A 17,899-nucleotide genomic window follows, 5' to 3' on the forward strand; every position below is an offset into this window, starting at 1 on the left:
CCTGGGGCTAAATGGCGAGGCTGACGGTGCCCCCGCGGCTGCCCCTGGTGGGACCCTGGCTCCCTGCAGATGCACCCAGAGCATCGCCCCACACCACAAGGGGCAGCAGCGACTGACACCATGGGGCTCACATGAAATTAGCCCCTGACAAAACCCAAAGCTCAATACAGAAACAAGGCTCAAAAAGAAAAGGAGACAAAGAGCACAACATTATCTGTGAGACTCCAATTCACTCTCAGGGGTGCAGAGGGCGCCTCTGCCACGTACAGTACTGAGAATCATACAGAGCTGCTATATAGAGATCTTTCTATGTATATATTTATAGGTATGTATATATTTATAGTGCACTGCTTTTAAAACAGCCGGGCCTGCTTCTTCAGCTCATTCCTCTTCCAGAGGGCCAGGCGGTCAAACTCAGCGATGGTCATGCCGAAGATCTGGTAGAACTCCTCCTGGGAGAGGTGGCGCTGGAGAGAGAGGGGCTGCTGGGGCAGGGCAGGGGGCCAGGACCCCCACCCCGGTTTGACGGCACCCACAGGGGCTGCAGGGGGGCAGGAGGGCATGTGGGGGGTCTTTCAGGGTGCAATGGGGTCCCGCAGCACCTGTGTGCTGCTGGGGTGCCACGGAGATACTCCTTGCTCATCCATGAGGACAGGCTATGGGGACACCCCCCATGTAACCAGGTACCTCTGCGATCTCCCAGTGAGATTGTGCCCTGTGGGAGAGGCTCGCCTCACCTCTAACCGAGTCCTGTCCACATCTTTGGGCAGCTGGTTCCTCCCCCTCGTCTTCACCAGGAGCAGCTCATAGGGGTATATCTGCAGGGGGACAGAGGGCATGGTAGAGCTCAGGAGACAGAAGAGCACAGCAGTGCGGCCACACCACGTTTAGCAGGGCTTGGGTGGCACAGCTGCCCCCAGGGATTGAGGGGAACAGGGCAGAGGGGGGGGATTTGCTTTCAGGTGGACCCTAATCCACCCTGGGCCACCTCGGTAGCTGTGGAGGGCAACCCGGAGGTCTGCTGTTCACTCTGCAGCGGCAGGAGCGACCCAGAGACAAGCTGAGCCTGGGAGCGCCAGCAGGGCCACCCCTCTCTGCTCCTCACACAGAGATGTTTCTGCTCAGTAAAGGGCTGGGGACCCTGCCAGGATGGGAACAAAGTACAGGGATTGTACCATGGTACAAGGATGGAGCTGTTGGGTAAGGAACTGAGGGGAACGAAGGGAGGGCGTTGTAACGAGATGGCAAAACTTCCCCCAACAGGGTCTGGGGATGCAAGGGCACTTCTCTGGGTGTCACCTCTGGGTGGCAGTCACTCCGTGGAGCAGGGCCATCGTACCTTGTACTCTGTGGGGACAGAAAAAGATGGAAGAGACATTAGCCAACATCCGCTCTTCTGTGAGCATCCCCCCTTGGAGCTGCAGAGACACCCTCCCTCCTCCCGTCTCCCCTTCTGGCCCAGACCCCATTTTCTGGAGCTGTCTGCAGCGGGCTGGGCAGCTCCCCGGTGCCCCATACCCATGGGGTCCCCCCCTTTTCCATCCCCAGCCCTGCAGCACATTACCTCGCATCCCCCAGTTGACGGCATTGGTGCTGTCGTAGTGGAAAAGCTCCGCGCTGGGAGGCTGTGGGAGGGAGGTGTGGAGAGAGGGAGGGTTGAGAAGGGTCCCCTCCAGACTGACCCCTCCAGCACAGCACCTCCCATGTCCCCAAAGGGGATGGCACCCGCCCAGCCCAAAGCAGGACCCGATCCCTGCACCTGGCAGTGGGGAAACTGAAGCACAGGGAGGGGAATGGACAAGGGAGTGACAAGCCCAGGTCATGGGGAGGCAGCACCAGATCTCCCAGTCCCTATGGCAGAGGAGCAAAGCAACATGACCTGCAGGACAGGGATGAGATCTACAGCTGGGGCTGGACCTCCCTCTCCAGCAGTGCCCCACTAAGGTTTATTTGGGGTTGGCACAGAGCAGAGGTGGTAGTGGGGTATGGGGGGGAGCAACAGGAGACACTTACCCTGTGCAGCCCATTCCTCCTGTAGGCAGGGAGGGAGGCCGACTTAGAAATGAGGGGGTCTGCAAGGGAACCACCATAGGGCATGAGGGAAAACGCAGGGGCTGGCCCCACAGCACAGGACAACCTGTGCCATGCATCCCTTCCCCAATGCATCCCCTCAGTCACTGCACAGACATGCTCCTGCCTCCCCAGGCGAGCTGCTCAGGGTCAATTTGCCTTCCCAGTACTGCCCCATCCCTGCCCAGCACCAGCCTCGCCTGGCTCTGTCCCCTTTCTATCCCCAGCTCATTCCCAGCCCGGCTTCCTCACTCTGGAACTCCCCTCCCCAGCAGCCCTCCCTCCTCCTCCATCCCAAAAGCTCCCTTCCAAACCTCCTTCTCTCCCGGTTTCTCTGTCCCCAGCTCTCCCAGCCCTGCCCTGGCACAACCAGGGGGGCTCCTTCCTCTCCCCATGCCTCCCCAGGTGCCAACACCTCCTCCAGCCCCTGAGCTCCAAGCTCTGGCCCCTGGGGAGGAGCAGGTGCAGAGGGGCGAGGGATGCACTCACCACTGTCAGCCAGGTAGTGCATCTGGGGGGCTGCAAGGGGAGCAGAGCCGGGTCAGGGGGGTGAGAACCACACACTACAGAGCTCCCCCCACCTCGCCCCCCGGTCCTGCTCACAGCCCCAGCTCCATGAGGGCAGCCATGCCACGAGGGAGGAGAGCACGAAGCAGGCAGGGGCATCCACACCGGCAGCAACTCTGGGTGCCAGGAGGTCCCAGCCGTGCCAACAGCACACGGTGAGCCCACGACAGCTCAGAACCCCCCTATGGCTGTGCTTTTTCATTTCCAAGGGCCCTCCACTCCCATGTCCTTCCCCCCTGGGTGGGATGGACGGGCAGACAGACAGATTTCCTTACAGCCATTCAGGGAGCCCTCGTAGCCAGCCGTGTGCAGGGCTTCTCTGCTGCTGGCAGAGCTGCGAGGGGGCGTCCAGGGGTCCGCGTAGGAGTTAGAGCGAGCCTTCATCTCCTCCCTCAGGATCAGCCTGCCGATGCCGCTCTGGATCTAGGCATGCAAGGAAAGCCGCTGGCACCGCTCCCATCCCTGCTGCAGCCCTCCCCGCCTGCTGGCACGTCACCTCCCGGGGACAAGGTGCTGGGATGGGGTGCACCCCAATCCTGCAGCCCCATATTGCAGGCGGCCGAGGGGGGAGAGATGGGAGAGGGCACCCCGACCACAGAGCAAGGAGATGATGTGGAGCTCGCTGCCACCTCTCCAGTCCATCTCCTGCCAGGCAGCGGGCAGGGACATCGCTCACCTTGTGCATGCCCCGCTCGTACCCATCCTCCTCGCCTCCTGATGAGAACCTCCGGGCCCGGGGGGCTGCAAGGAGACATGTGGGGGTCAGATGGGTAAAGGTGGGGATGGGAGGCAGTCCCAAGGTCCCAAGGGCTGCTAGGATTTTGGGGTCACTCTGGTGGGTATCTCAGCTCAAACCCATCTTCAGGTTGAGGTCCAGCCCAGGGAGATATCCTCCCTGGGGGTGCCCGATTTGGGGGTTGGGGAGGGGGTTGGGTTTCCCTTACCCACAGCCCTGGGGGGGGGGTGCTGTTACCTTTGGGGGAGCTTTGGAAGGACCAGTACTCTGACTCGGAGTGGTAGTAGGTGTCTGGGGAGTAGGCAGGGCTGTACTTGGACGACTGAGCGATGTCTTCACTCGTTTTGCTTTTGGTGGCTGCAGGGATGTCGTCTGCAAAAGGAGCAGGGAGAGCTGTAATGAGGACACTGAGTCCCTCTGGCAGCACCTGCAAACATCCACCCTGGGACAAACACAGATCTTCCCTCCCCTCTTCCTGGTGGCCACCAGCCATTTGTGCTTGGGACAGCCCAGGGCAGAGTTGGAAATAATCCATTTTCAGACTACTGACACCTCCTGGAGACATAGATGCAGTGGCAGACAGTGGGGATGGTCACAGTCCCACCAGGGAGAGGGCAGCCAGGGAGTTACTACTGGAGCAGGTGGCAGCAGCAGAGGGGTGGTCCCAGCAGCTCCAGCTGGGGAAAGGGCTCAACCCCCAGGGCCAGGACACTTGCAGGGCAAGGGGCACAAAGGACAGACTGTGTGGGACCCTCTCCTGCTCGCACAGCTCGGTGGCTGTCCCGCAGGAGCCAGTCACCAGGCAGGAAGGTGCAGGCAGAGCCACCCCACCACCCAAGCAGGCACAGGGGAGCCCACAGTGGGCAGCTACTTACAGCAGCGGGTGCAGGCAGCCAGTGGGGATTTGGGCAGGTGGGGAAGGGGAGCCCACAGAGAGAGAGGAGACACGGTTACTGCTGCAGGCTGCTGCTGCCCCACTGAGTCAGCAAGCAAGCGGAGGGAATGCAAGCCAGCCCCCCCACGCCCCAAGCCTCTTCCCCACCCTCCAGCACCCCCGGGCACATTTCCTGCAGTGTCCATCCGGGACAGGCTGTGATTTTATCCAAGGGCTCCATGTGAAGCTGTAAAGCCCTGTCTTCATCCCTTTTCTGAGGCTGCTCTGACTCCTGGGGTCACCCTCGTCCCCTCTGCCACCCCTCATGGCCTCAGCCCCCCTCCTGGGGCTCTTCCTGTCTCCTGCCCAGCCCTCACCTGTGCCCTGCTCCTGCCCTCTCCCGATAACCCACTGAGCCTGGGCTCCCCGCTATCATCCTCCCATGAAGGACACATCCCAAAGCTGCCTTTTTCTTGCACTAAACCTAATTAAAGGGATTCTGGAGGGGTAGCAGGCACACTGGCCCCACAACCCAGCTCCCCAACACCTCTCCTCCCCATGTCTCCCCCCATGCCCCTAACAGAGACCCGGGCTGGTGAGCAGGCCCTGCAACCAGCATGCACACTGACCGTGTCGCTTGTAGATGGGGGGTTTCCGGTAGATGTTGCTCTCGCCGGCTGCTGGGGAAGAAGGAAGGGAAGAAAAAAGGGAAGAAGGACAGACGGGGAGGTCAGTGTGAGCTTGCGGAGAGTGGGCGGAATAGAAGCCCTGCAGATGCTGCCCCACGTCAGCTTCCAGCACGCAGCTGCCTCCAGATCCAGGCGCCTGGCCGGACCCAGGCTGGCTCCATACTGGGGCTGGGAGCTGAGCCGGGGCTGGGGCAGGCAGCGGTGGGCAGGGGGACATGCAGCGAGCGTCCCTGGTCAGCATGCACTGCGGGAGGGGGCACAGCTCGAACCGCCGGCCCTGCCAGCTGGCAGCAAGGCACCGCGGCTCTGCCTGAACCAGGTTCATGGCACTGGGGGGGGGGACGCTAGCGCCTGAGAGAACCACCTGTGAGCTGCCTCAGGGGCACAGCAATGTCAGCCAAAGCCTCTTTCTGCAGCAGAGAGAGAAAAGAGCCAGCTGGGAGGGAAAGCGAGCTGCAGCCTCGCTCTGAGAGCCCAGGGGCCGGGCAGCTGAGCTGGCGGAGCAGGGAGGGGGCCATCCATAAAGCACCGACCTGCAGGAGGGCAGGGCCCTGCTGGGGATGGGGGGGACAGGAGAGGAGCAGAGGACCATGGTGGGGAGCCTGCAGGTGTCCTTGTGGCCTGGGGTGTCACCTGTGTGCCGGGCGTCCTGTGCTGTGGTGGTAGGACAGGGCTGAGTGAGAGGCCTGAAGCTGGGCAGGTTGGGCTGGGGCTCTCCTCTGGCTCCCTTGCCCACGCAGGAGGACAGCTGGGTGGCTCTGCCTGCTTCCCTTCCTCCTCTCCCCCCTCTGCCCCCCCACCCCTCCCACCCCCATGGGCTCTGTGTGGCTGGGAGCAGGTGGTGGCCCTTACCTGGTGGCCCCCTGCAATCCCTGCAGAAGGGGAGCAGGCAGCTGGCAAGCCCAGAAGAGTCTGGGGGGAGGGAGCGGTGGGCCCTAGGGGGAGTATAAAATAGTCATCTGTAAAGGGGGAGCATGGAAAGGCCTCCGGCAGACATGTGCTGCCTTGTGGTCCTGGGGGAGGCAGGGGGGGGGCAGGCTCCGCAGGGCATCATCTGGTTGTGCAAGTGGCAGGCAGGGGGGGACAAGAGGGACATTGAGGGGGTCAGGCAGACTCCAGGGGGCTCCGGGACACCTGGGTGGTGATGGAGAGGGGGGAGAGTTTGAGCTGCAGGTCCTGTTTATGGATGGCCTCTGCTGGGAGGAGATCCTGCTGCCAGTTGGCTCTAGGCAGGCGGCGGAGCTACGCATGCGACACACAGGGGACGGCACATGCGGGCATGCGACAGACATGGTGCTTCCCTAGGGGGCCCGGGGGCTCTGGAGCCTACCTGGAATGTGGAAATGCTTGGGTGCTTGGTATGAGGTTGGAGTAGAAGACCTCACATCTAACTGGCTATAGTAGGGGGAGCTGCGCCCGCTTTCTGTGCCTATGCGGTGCCGAGCAGAAGCAGCCATAAGTGACCGAGAGAGAGAATGAGAGGCAGAAGAAAATGGGCGTTAAAGGCAGTGGTGTCAGACGAGTGGGGCACGGCCCACATGGCGGTGGGGATGGGGACATGCGCCAGGCTGCAGCCCAGGGTGGTGTGTGCCAGGGGGGGAATTTCCTGCACCCCTGAATGAAGGCAGGCTGCAGAGGGGGCCCCACGGTAGGTGATGTTAGCTCAGGACCTTGGTAGTGCAGTGCAGGGGCTGCATGGGGAGGCAGCACCTCCGGACACACCAACCTCGGCTTCTCCCGTCCGCTCCTCCCTGGCTCCCAAGGCCAGGAGACCAGGCACACCACTCTCTGCTTGCTTCCCTGCTGCTCTCCAGGGTGCATGTGTGCATGTACAGGGCCCTTCCTTGCAGCTCTTGCAGCACAAGCACCCCTGTGCATGTTCCCTGCAGCTAGCAAGAGAGCTGAGGGAGCTTCTCTCCTCTAGGCCTTCCTGGATCTTGGGAACCACCCCCCCCCCCCCAGCCAGTTCTCCATGAGCCCCAGCTCAGGTCTGAGCCCCCTTGGCCTCTCCTTGGAGGAGAACTGGAGGATGCACACAGTGGAGCTGGCCACTGCCAGCCCCCAATGGACCCCACCACTCCTGAGTCCTTGTCCCAGCCTGCTTGCCAGGGGATGGACCACTGACGTCCCCTGAGAGAAGCAGGGGGTGACCCCTGCTCTGTGTGGGGGTCTGAACATGGCCCAGCCTGGGCTCACAGCCGAAATCCTCACCTGAGCGGTAGAAGTGGTGGGGGGACCTCGGGATGGTGGGGGACATGCCCTGCCGGCTGTAGGTGGGAGAGTCGATGTAGCCGGGGCTGGAAGCTCGCCTCTGTCGCATGTCAAAGCTCTCATAGATGTCCTGGGGATGGAGAGGAGCAGGGGTTAGAGCTGACAGGGTGAGCAAGGGAGGCAGGCTGGTGCAGGAAGGCACCCTGTGGCCAAGGATGCTGGCATGCACACGTGTCCTGTGGGGGCTGCAGGATGTCCCCAGGCTGCTCACCGAAACATGGGCAGCAGAGCCCAGGGGCTGGGCAGAAGCAGCCCTAAGGGATGGGGTTCCCCCATCCCCCCACCTTGGGCCAGCACTTGGCAGGGGATGTTGAGCAGAGCCCCAGCAGTGTCAGTCCCCGTGGTGACATTACCTGCGAGTACGGGGAGAGGGTCCCCAGGGACTGGAGGCAGCGGGAGGTAGAGAGGAGAGACAGAGACAGTGTGTGAGTAACGGGAGCGGTGACAGCAGGGCCACGCAGTGGCTCGTTTTCCCCATGTCACAGTGAGAACAGACTCATTGCCCTTTTGTCAGTCTGTCCCTGCACCCTGGCAGGATGCGAGCCCACACCATGCCCTCCTGCTTGTGGCTGCTGTGGAGAGTTCCCTACCACCTCACTGAGGGTGATCTCTGCTCCCCTGGGGACAGGTCCCCCCTTGTCCTGCCTCTCCACAGGGCTCCTGGACACTCGGGTGAAGCCCCACACCACGTCCCCAGACCAGGGTCTGGCTCCGGGCACGTCCGGGCTCTCAGTACCTCCCCATAGCTATATCTCTCCAGTGTCTCATCCGACGTGTATCTGTGATAGGGCTCGTATGAAATGAGGTCAGGACGCTGCACTTCATAGATGGCTTTTATCTTGGGAAGAGCTGCCAGGTCTTTGTAATTAAGGATCTCATTATCCACTTTAGCCTAGGGAGAGGGAGAGACAGAGACAGAGAGACAGCGTCCTGGTTTCAGTTAGGAGAGAGTTAATTTTCCTCCTAGTAGCTGGTAGGGTGCTATGTTTTGGATTAGGATGAGAAGAGTGCTGATAACATGCTGATGTTTCAGTTGTTGCAGAGCAGTGCTTACACCAAGACAAGGACATTTCAGCTCCTCACTCTGTCCTGCCAGCAGGCAGGCTGGGGGTGCAGCAGGAGCTGGGTGGGGACAGACCCAGGACAGCTGACCCAAACTAGCCAAAGGGGTATTCCATCCCATCTGGGGTTATGCTGAACAATATATAGGGCTGACTGGCCGGGGGGGGGGCTGGACTGCTCAGGGATAGGCTGGGCATCGGTCAGTAGGTGGTGAGCAATTGCATTGTGCATCACTTGTTTGTACACATTATTATTAGTACTATTATCATTATTGTTATTATTATTATTGTTATTATTATTTTCCTGTCTTAATAAACTGTCTTTACCTCAACCCACAGGCTTCACTTTCCCATTTCTCTCCCCCATCCCAGAGAGGGAAGGGGGGAGGGTGAGCAAACAGCTGTGTGGTGTTTAGCTGCCGGCCAGGTTAAACCATGACAGACGGAAAGGGAGAGAAGAAGAGGGAAGGGGAGGCTGGAGCACACAGCGCAGAGCTGGCACAAGCACGCAGAGCCCCAGCATCACCACAGCAGGGGCGAGAGGTGAGCAGAGGCAGCCAAGAGGCAGTAGCGGGATGGGGCAGAGGAGCTGGGATGAGGGGACAGCGGGACAGCGTCCTTCTGGGTGCTCCACTCTGTGCCAATGGGGCAAGGGGACACAACTCCTCCATGCTGCTGTGGGGCTGGGAACTGTCTCCCCCTCCCTGAGTCACCCCAAATCCATGGTCACAGTGCTGCCCTGTGGGGCTGAGGGCAGAGCTGTACTTACGCAGATGACTCTGTTAGGGGAGCCGATGCTGGACCCAGGGGGCGAGATGGAGGTTTCTGATGTCCTTCTGTGCTGTGGGGGCAGAAGAGTGAGGGCAGGTGAGAGCCCAGGCAGAGCCCAGCCCGGGCAGGGCAGTGGGGGCAGTGAACAGTGCTCGTGCTGGGGCTGAGCCTTCCTGCAGGGGCATCCCCCACCCATTACCCATGACCTTTTCAGGGGATGTGGGGCAGGAGAGGGGCTGCTGTGCCCAACACTATCCCCCTGACAGTGGGGACGGGGCTTGCACAGGCTCAGGAACAACGCTGGGCAGGGACACTACTGCAGCAGGAACCAGGACTCGAGGGTGGCATTGCCTGGGATGTGCCACCTCTGGGAGAGACCCCTCACCTTGCCACCTACCTTCAGCTTCTTTTCTGCTCGGGCCGCCTGCTTGCAGATGGGGTGCCACACTTCAGAGCCTGAAGTGCAAAGGGAAAGTGTTTGAGCACCGTGCACTGCCTGCACCCCCAGTGAGAGATTGTCCTGTCTTGTCCCTGCATGCCCTAAGCCTTGCCATCTCCAACACTGTCCCAGAGCCTGCTGTCCCCCAGGGGGACGTGTCTGTGCTTCCCCCAACTGCACTGAGCAAGAAATGCACTGGTGCACGAGCTGCATTGGTGCTCGAGGTGTGCAAGTCCTGCACACTGCAGGGACAGCTTCTGGGGGTGGCTGTGCCCCAGGGGGACACCTGAGCATGCTGTCCCTGCTGCCCACAATGGGGGTTTTCCTGGGACCCCCACCCTGGCTCTCGCTGTGCACAACAGCCCCTTCACCACCCATGTGGCAATCAGTGATTTGGGATGATGGGCAAGCACAGGTTATGGAGAGGAACCAAACCCTGCACGGGAGCCAGACCTTAAGGTGGCTGAGGGCAGGGACAAGCTGCTCTGACACCAAGCCAGTGGCCATGCTGGGTGACAGCCTCACCCCTGCAGTGCTGCTCTTGGCATAACCTGGGCAAGAGGCAGACGGAGTGGATGGGATGGGGTCCCGGGCCACCTCCCCTGGACCAGGGAACATCCCTTGCCAGCACAGCGGGGTTCCTACCTGTGAGGTACATCTCCTCGCCTTCCGTGAACATCTGGTGGCAGCGAACACACCTGGCACAGGCAGGGTGGTAGTGCTTCCCTCCTGCCTGCAAGGAGAAAGGGCCCTGAGCAAGGCAGGACACGGTGGAAGCCGTTCATCCAGAAACAGCCCCAATCTGGCAGGCTTGGGGCTGGACTGGAAGCCCAAAACCAGAGGCTAGCAGAGCCGGGAGGTCCCAAAGCTGAGCCAGAGCTGGGCTGCTCCCCCTGCTCTTTCACAGCAACCAGGGGTTTTATTGGTAGCTTGCCTCCACACCTAGCATTTCAGTTATAGGCTCATTTTCTGGGCTCTGGAGCTGGGAGGAAGGAACCAGCTCAGGGCTAGGAGGAGTCGGAGCACAGCCCCAAAGGACGTTTTACTCCTGCAATAACCCAAGAGAGAGTGGAGGATAATTCAGGTTGCCAGAGGGAAGATGAGGCTCTGGCTGACAGAGGGAATGGTGATGATAGAGGGGGCTGGAAACAGTTGGAAACGGGAAGGATCAATATGAAAATCTGCTGTGAAGATTAGTGAGAGCAGCCACCAGGAAAGTGGCAATTGCCCACAAAATCAGCAGGGAACCAATCCCCGCAGGGTGTGGATGGCAGCCAGGGGCTTTTCCCCTCTGGTCTATGCTAAAAAGGACCCACCATCACATGGGGCTGTGCTGGCCAGAGACAGATATAAACACGTGGAAAAGAGACTGAAAACAACCCCAGCTCCTAAAACACCATGGGCTAGCACGCCTGCAGTCCCAGCCCCACATTTCCCAGTGGCTGCAGACATGGGCCCCTGGTAAGGGATGTGTTGCAGCAAGGAGAGCTCGGTGCTCTCAGACCCTCTTGGTGTCCCCCTGTGGCTCAGTGTGCTGACACTAAGGGAAAAAATAACACAAACACCTTTTGGTATATGGGAAAAGTGCTGCTGCTTTGGGTTGAACCAGGCTGGGAGGGAAGCGCTGCAGACATGGGATGCAGGAACACAGTGGGGCCGGCTGCTCCCCATCGTGCAAACAGACACCCCATGTCCCCAGCACCCACCGCTCCTCTCCAAAACTGTGTGCAAGCCCTACTTGGTTTATACTGCTTAATATTACAACTCATAAAGGCCGGCAGAGGCTGCGGGTGGCAGGACCTGTTTGTTACCACTTGGAGTCCCTCATAGCCTCATTAATCATTCATGCCTGGCCGTGCAGCTCCAGCCCCTTTGAAAAGCCCCCAGGCTGGCAGATAGCACAGGAAGGCTTGTTAGGGCCTACAATTATGTAAAGGTGCCCTTTCCATCCTGTGCCCCACCAGGGAAGACGATTAAAACTCTGGTTTCACAGGGAGTGCTCAGGAAGACGCTGAGCAGGGCCAGGAGCAGTGCCAGCTCCCTGGGCTGCCCGGCACGGCCACCGGGACCCCAGCACTGTGCTGCTCTCAGCTCGGTGACAATGCCTGCGAGGAGGTGGCACCTCGCCTGGCACCTCGCTGCTGCTTGCAGGGACCCTGGTGCCACAGCGCATTACTTCCAGCCTGGCAGAGCGCCGCACACAAGGAGCGCTCCCTGGTGCTGCTGTGAGGTTGTGGCTGCTCGGGGCATCCCCTGGGATCCAGCCAGCATCTGTCTCCCCACGGCCCAGCACAGGCAGAGCTGGCCGTCTGCCCCATTGCATATGTAGGGGCAGGAACATCGCACGCTTATCCTAAGCAGATGTGGCTGCACCAGGCAAGGAAAACCCTAAGAGCAGTGCAGTGAGCATCCTAGAGATGGAGAGTGCCAAGAGCCTGGGTTCCCAGCTCCCTTTCACTCCTTGTATCTGTCCCTAAACCCCATGCTGGAGGGGCAGAACATCCCGCACACTGTCCTGCTCCTGCTTCCTGCCCCTCAGCACTGCTGGCAGGTGGATGGGATGCAGCGGGTGGTTGAGGATGCTCCAGTCCTGGCCGGGTGCTGTCAGGGACCAGACTGCCCCAGGGGAGCTGAGGCTCAAGCTGAGGGAGCCTCTGGCTTCACCATGCTCCTCTTGGAGGTTTACTAAGCAAGCAGCCCTGTGCTGGGCAGCTGCTCCGCAGCAGCTGCTGCAGTGCTGAGCTCATGCTCGCAGCAGCCAGCACGAAGCACAAAGTCAGCAGAAAGCCTTCCCAGGCAGGGGCAGCTCCCCGAGGGAGGATGAGGAGGAAGATGCTGGTGGGTCCTGGTTCCAGCTTCAGGAGAGGTCCCTGGGCAGGTGCAGTGCTCTCAGGCCTGCCAACCAGCAGGGGCCAGAGGGTGAGTGCTGCTTGTAGGTGTGCCAGGCTGGAGGAACCCTGGGGCAGCTCCAGAAGGCTCCAGCCCCCTCCTCCAGCTGCTGGCTATGCAACTGCTGCTGCTGCAGCCCATAGAATCTGTGCCTGGCTTGCTGCAGAGCCATGGTACCTCTAATTTTGGGATACTGCTTCCTATTGCTGCTGGCTGGGGTGGCAGAGAAGCGGGCACCAGTGCTGCTCGGGGAGCAGTTCCCTCCCACCCTGCTGCAGAGGGGAAGGGCTCGGGAGTGACTTCGCTGCCTCTCTGTGCCACCACAGCAGGACCAGCAGATCTGAAAACCACAGTGTGTTTTGTTCTGACATCTTTCTCTCTGCCTCCCACCTCCTGACCCTTTAGATTACGCTCAGACCAGATCACACTCCAGCCTTCTTCCCCCTGCAGATGCTGGGGATAGAAACACAAAGCAAGCGTGTTTGAACCCCCATCCCCAGGAGCAGGACTGCAGGAAGGACCAGCCCCAAACGGCCTTTCTTTCCCCCCTAAAACTACAACCTCCACCCACATGGCTGCTCCTGACCGTACAGCTCTACAATCGCCCCAAACCTGCACCATGATCACCTGCACCCGTTGGATCCCTGCCTGCTGGAGCAGCTCCTGCTGGCCAGGATGCTGAGCAAAAGCAAAACCTCCTCCATATCTGTCCCAGGGCAGGGGCCCTGCTCTGGTGGCAGCCCTGGGGGGTGCATGGGGAGGCTGCGTGCAGACAGGACGCTGCAGTCCTCCGCACAGCTGTGCTGGATGTGTTTCCAAGGCAACTGGCAGGCTGCTCGCAGGGATGCACTCAGCAGGCTTATTATGCTCTGGAGCTGGGCATGGTGGCAGCTGGTTAGGGCTGGTGTCCCCACAGCCGGGGCTCTGGGTACATCTCAGCACGGCCAGTCACCACTGGGGGTGTTTCGGGGGCTCGGGGACCTGAGCCACCTCTCCAACGGTGTGCAGCATGGTGCTGCTCCTCCTCTAGCCCTGGCTCCTTCTCCTCCCACTGCCACCCTCCAGACAAGGCGCTCAAAACGTGCCCACACCCCTGCTGCAGGGACAGCCACGGCCTTGAGGGAGGGATGCTGTGACAAGGGTGATGGGTAGGATGCACACAGCCCCCATTACAGGGCAGGACAAGTGGCTATGGCCTCGAGACTCACCTCCAGGACCCTGCCGCTGATGTACCGGTCACAGGTCTCGCACTTGATGCCGAACTGGGCATGGTAGTCAGACTCGCAGTATGGGACTCCATCCCTTCAGGAGAGGGAGGAGAGTGAGGTGAGGCAGTCGAGCTGGGCTGGGCACCACCTGCAGCATTGCCAAAATCCCCCCAAGCCCAAACAGTACCCCGGGGAGCCACCTGCCACGGGGCACTTGCTTTCTGCCTGCCTGTGGAGCCCGATCCTGGCAGGAGAGGGCACCTCGGGCACCAGCCCTCGGCTTCTCCATCTACCTTCTGCCTGGATTTGTCTTACTACCTTTCCCCAGCTCCTGTTCCCTGTGTATTCAAGGACAAATTCAGCACTGCCTTATGCTGTTTTGCCTTCGATGCCTCTACTGAAAAGCAGCTCAGACACCAAACCACCCCCTCCCCACGGCCAGGTGCCCAATCTCCCAGCACTGCAGCCCCAGCAGCAGGGGATGGCCCCACCAAGCCCAGCCAGTGGCACTCACTTGCTGATGTACTCCCCAGTGAGGATGATTCCACATGTTTGGCACTTGAAGCAGCTGACGTGCCACTGCTTCTCCAGTGCCAGGAGGGACTGGCCTTGCTTGATCTCCTCCTTGCAGCCTGCGCAGTCTGGGGGTTGGCGAGAAGAAGGAGGACGCATGAAAACACCGCTGCCCCGTGGGGATCCTTTCTTTTCCACTGGTGGGAAGATGCCACCCTCCTGCCCATTCCCACAGGGAGCCAGGAGGAAAGCCGCCTGCTGGAGCTGGGACCAGCATGGCACAGAGCCAGGGCTCCCTGGTGACCTGTCCCTGGGGGCTCCCCGAGGGGCAGGGGCAGTGGGAAGCCCCCGGCAGTGAGCGGAGCAGAGGAAGGGCTGTGCTCTCCAGCAGCCATGTCCGGCCCTGCCACGGTATTTATGAGACACCCTTCCTTCCCCACTTCCCCCGGCTCCTGCCAAGGCTGGGAGCAGGAAGCACATGGGCCTCGGACCCCTGACCTTGGCTCCTCATCCTCTTCTTCCCTATGCAGCAGGTTCAATGGCTGGACAGGGTTTCTCCTTAACCCCCTCCCTGCTGTCCTCCTTCCTGCAGCGCTGCGGAGGCGCAGCAGCACCACGCAAGCAGGCAGGGCTTCCCACTCAGCCCAGCCTCCAGCAGCTCTGCACCTAGCCCTTGCCCACTGAGCAAAACTGGGGGGATTTTTGACCTTCCAAGGCCCTGGCCAAAAGCAAAAAAAGCAGTTGCATCAGCTTGGCTGAGTCAGGATCCAGCCCTTCTCACACGCAAGTGCTGCTCGCCTAGTTCTTAAGTTGCTGGGGCTGCAGGGAGAGGCACAGCATCATTCCTCTGGGGAGGTCCTCCCCACTGAGGGCACCAGCTGGGCTCCAGCAGCCTCAAGTGCCACCCCTGCAGGGTGGCAGTGCTAGGGCCACCAGAGGAAACACAACAGCAGGTAAGCCAGGATGGCACCATGTGCCTGGCTGCTGCTGCTGGATAAAGCATGGTGCCCTTGGGTAACCTTGCTGTGCACACTGGGGAGGAGCTGGACTGCTGCCCTACGGGAGGCAGCAGGTGCTGTGGGCTGGCCACAGCATGCCCCGGGCAGCTCGCCCACTTGGCTCGGGGTGGCAATGAGGACGGGGAAGACCTGTCTGTGAGCCTCAGCCACATCCCCAAATCAGGCAAGCTCATGGTGACACCTGGCCAAACCCACCCAAAACATTGCTCTTGCTGTGATTTAGGTTGGGATCATCAGCACAGGCAATGAGCCTGAGAAATGTTCCTAAGTTGGTGGAGGCAGTGAGCAATGGCAGCCCTCGGGCAGCCTGTTGAGCCTCTGGCACAGGGACGGGGTGGCAGCACCCACCCAGGTCACAAACGGGCCAAGGGAGTGACTGAAACCAGTGGTGACCTGCAGCCCTGGGTGGAGGCCAGGACTGTCCTACTCCTCCTCCAAAACCTGCAAGCACTTGTGCAGGACTACACGCCAGCTCCCAAACCCTTCCCATCACCTCCTCGAGCACTGGCATGGGCAGCTCTGCCCAGCACCAGCCTGGGGAAAAAGGCACAGCTGTAAGCATGGGGGAGACCCAGGGGATGGGCTTAGCAACAGGATTTCAGGGGAAGCATGAACAGCCCTGCTAGCCCCAAGGAGCAGGGCCTGCAGGAGCTCCTGTGGTCTCTCCTTGCAGGCGTCACATAACACCTGCGTAACTTACGGCTGGGTCCATGGATCTTGATGGGTTTGGTGCTGATGAGCGAGTGGGAGCAGTTCTGGCAGACACAGTCCTTCCCGCTGAACGTGACCTTGTCTCCAATGGGGAACGGCTTCCTGTGGCCAAGGAGAAGGGGAGAAATGGGAGCCATGTGTTCGGTCCACAGCTGCAGGTGAGGGCAGGCAGTGAGCTGGGCACTGAGGCAGCTCTCCAGCTTGGACCACCCCATAACCTCCCAAGGATTTCCACCAAGAAAACCAGGTGCCTGCTGAGGTGCACCCACCTCTGCACCCTCTCTGTCCCCTGGTGTTGGCAGGGGCTCACCTGCAGGTGCTGCAGACGAAGCACTTGGGGTGGTAGGTCCTGCCCAGCGCTGAGATGACCTCTCCAGTGATGAAGTCCCCGCAGCTGTCGCAGCGGGTGCCGTAGAGCTGCTGGTAGTCATGGGTGCAGATGTACTCCTGGTTCTTAAAGAAGAAGCCTGACTGGGCCAGGTCACAGCCACACACTGCAGGGGGAGGACACACACCCGTCAGGGAGTCAGGGGGCGGCTGCACCCCCCAGGCTCAGGCCTGGGGCCTCGATTGGGTTTTCCCAGCCCTATTGGGCAGGTTGAGGTGAATCCTTTCCCTGCTGCTGCCCCAGAAGGGCTCTCAGGGCATCCCAAAGACACAGGTGTCTGCAGGCATCTCAGAGGGTTTGTTTTCCCTGCCCACCAGGCCCACTGGGACCTCCCCCAGCACCACAAGATGTCAGTGTTGGGCTGCAGCAGGGTGCAGGATGGGGCCGCTAGGGAGGCATCCAGTCCCTTCCTTCCCTGCAGCTGGAGCCGTGGGTGGTGCACAGCCCAGAGTGATGCACAGAGACATGGCAAGCCCTGGTTCTCAGTGTCATTCCCCTCCTGCATCTACAGGGAGACCTCAAGAGCATCCAGCCCCGTAAGGAACCTCAGGAACAGCACAGAGACAGGCTCCAGGGGCCTATGCACAATGCCCATCACCTCTCCTGCAAGGTGATGTGGTGCAGCGGGGTGGCCAACTGAGCACCTGCCAGCACAGCCCAGTTCCCTGCTTTACCCAGGGCAAGAAAACTCGAGGCAGGATCATGCCTGGCTGGCTGTGGGGCCCAGAGTGCATCTTCACAGGCTGCCCTGGCTGTGCCGGACTCTTGTGGATGTGGTGGGGATGAGCCTTGAGGCTGACGTGGAAGCTGGTGGCAGCGAGCCTGAGGTGGCATGGGTAAGAACTGAGAGGGAAGGTGAGACAGGAGGATTTCCTCTCATTATTTATTCCCTTTCACTGGAAAGCAGGCATCAAGCTCTGCCAAGATCTCCAGCCAGCTCCGTCCCCTTTGAAGCCAGTGGCTGCCTGAGCACCTTGTTGGGGGGAGCAGCCTTTGCTCCTCGCAGACACCTCATGGTACTGAAGGACCCAGCAGCCCCCAGCCATGTGTGCAGCTTCCAGGGAGTGACAGCACCCAGGTCTCTGGCACCCCTGTACCTGGTGGCTTTGGCATCCTTCAAGGGACATGGGCAGCCCAGTGCCATTGTGCCCTGCCCTGTCCTACCTTGGCAGGTGAAGCAGCGGATGTGGAAGTGGTTGTTCTGCACGCGTACCACCTCGCCCTTGCAGGTGTCCCCGCAGCGGTAGCACTGGATGACAGAGGAGCCGCTCCCAGGGGTGTAGGGGCTTTGCTGGTAGGGAACTGCTGGCAGGAAGGAGGGAGGGAAAAACGAGATGGAAGGGGTCTGTTAGCATTTGGGACACAGCCTGGCTGGGCGTCATGGCACCGACAGCCCTGCTTCAGGCAGACATTAGGCAATACTGAAGCTAAAAAGCAGACAAAACCATGCCGGTCCCTGGTGGCCCTGACCTGGGTGCACATCCCTGCCCAGGTTTGGGATTCCCTGTCCCCACAGAACTGCAGCCACCCACATGTGGCTCACAGGCCTGCATCCCAATGCTGCTTCTTGCAGGTCCCTTTCAGAGTGCACATGCAGAAGGGGTCCAGGTCCTCTCCTGGGGATGCTCTGGGAGGCTTCCTTCAAACATACAGGTGCCTGGGGGTGCAGGGCAAGGAGAGCAACACCCCGAGA

The 17,899-nt window shown here is 60.6% G+C and overlaps 1 protein-coding gene across 13 annotated transcripts in view; it reads right to left on the reverse strand.

Annotated features, from left to right (window-relative positions):
• Positions 1–205: 205 nt before the first annotated feature.
• Positions 206–17,899, reverse strand: part of ABLIM3 (actin binding LIM protein family member 3) — a 41,617-nt gene continuing 23,923 nt past the window's right edge. Inside the window, exons 2-23 of one of the 13 annotated variants that reach the window (XM_068698181.1) lie at positions 17,371–17,511; positions 16,129–16,312; positions 15,808–15,920; positions 14,090–14,216; positions 13,576–13,669; positions 10,124–10,211; positions 9,437–9,495; positions 9,038–9,109; positions 7,944–8,099; positions 7,561–7,590; positions 7,148–7,277; positions 6,267–6,365; positions 4,877–4,924; positions 3,611–3,745; positions 3,314–3,378; positions 2,913–3,060; positions 2,560–2,589; positions 2,014–2,072; positions 1,565–1,625; positions 1,340–1,347; positions 738–818; positions 206–467 (exon numbers count right to left, since the gene is read on the reverse strand). In XM_068698181.1, coding sequence (XP_068554282.1) covers positions 354–467; positions 738–818; positions 1,340–1,347; positions 1,565–1,625; positions 2,014–2,072; positions 2,560–2,589; positions 2,913–3,060; positions 3,314–3,378; positions 3,611–3,745; positions 4,877–4,924; positions 6,267–6,365; positions 7,148–7,277; positions 7,561–7,590; positions 7,944–8,099; positions 9,038–9,109; positions 9,437–9,495; positions 10,124–10,211; positions 13,576–13,669; positions 14,090–14,216; positions 15,808–15,920; positions 16,129–16,312; positions 17,371–17,511 — 2,042 coding nt within the window. In that variant the 3' untranslated portion in view covers positions 206–353. The other 12 variants (XM_068698172.1, XM_068698171.1, XM_068698169.1 and 9 more) reach the window with 12 other exon arrangements.

The sequence above is a fragment of the Anas acuta genome, chromosome 14, assembly GCF_963932015.1.
Source record: "Anas acuta chromosome 14, bAnaAcu1.1, whole genome shotgun sequence".
In the NCBI taxonomy this organism is placed as follows: Eukaryota; Metazoa; Chordata; class Aves; order Anseriformes; family Anatidae; genus Anas; species Anas acuta.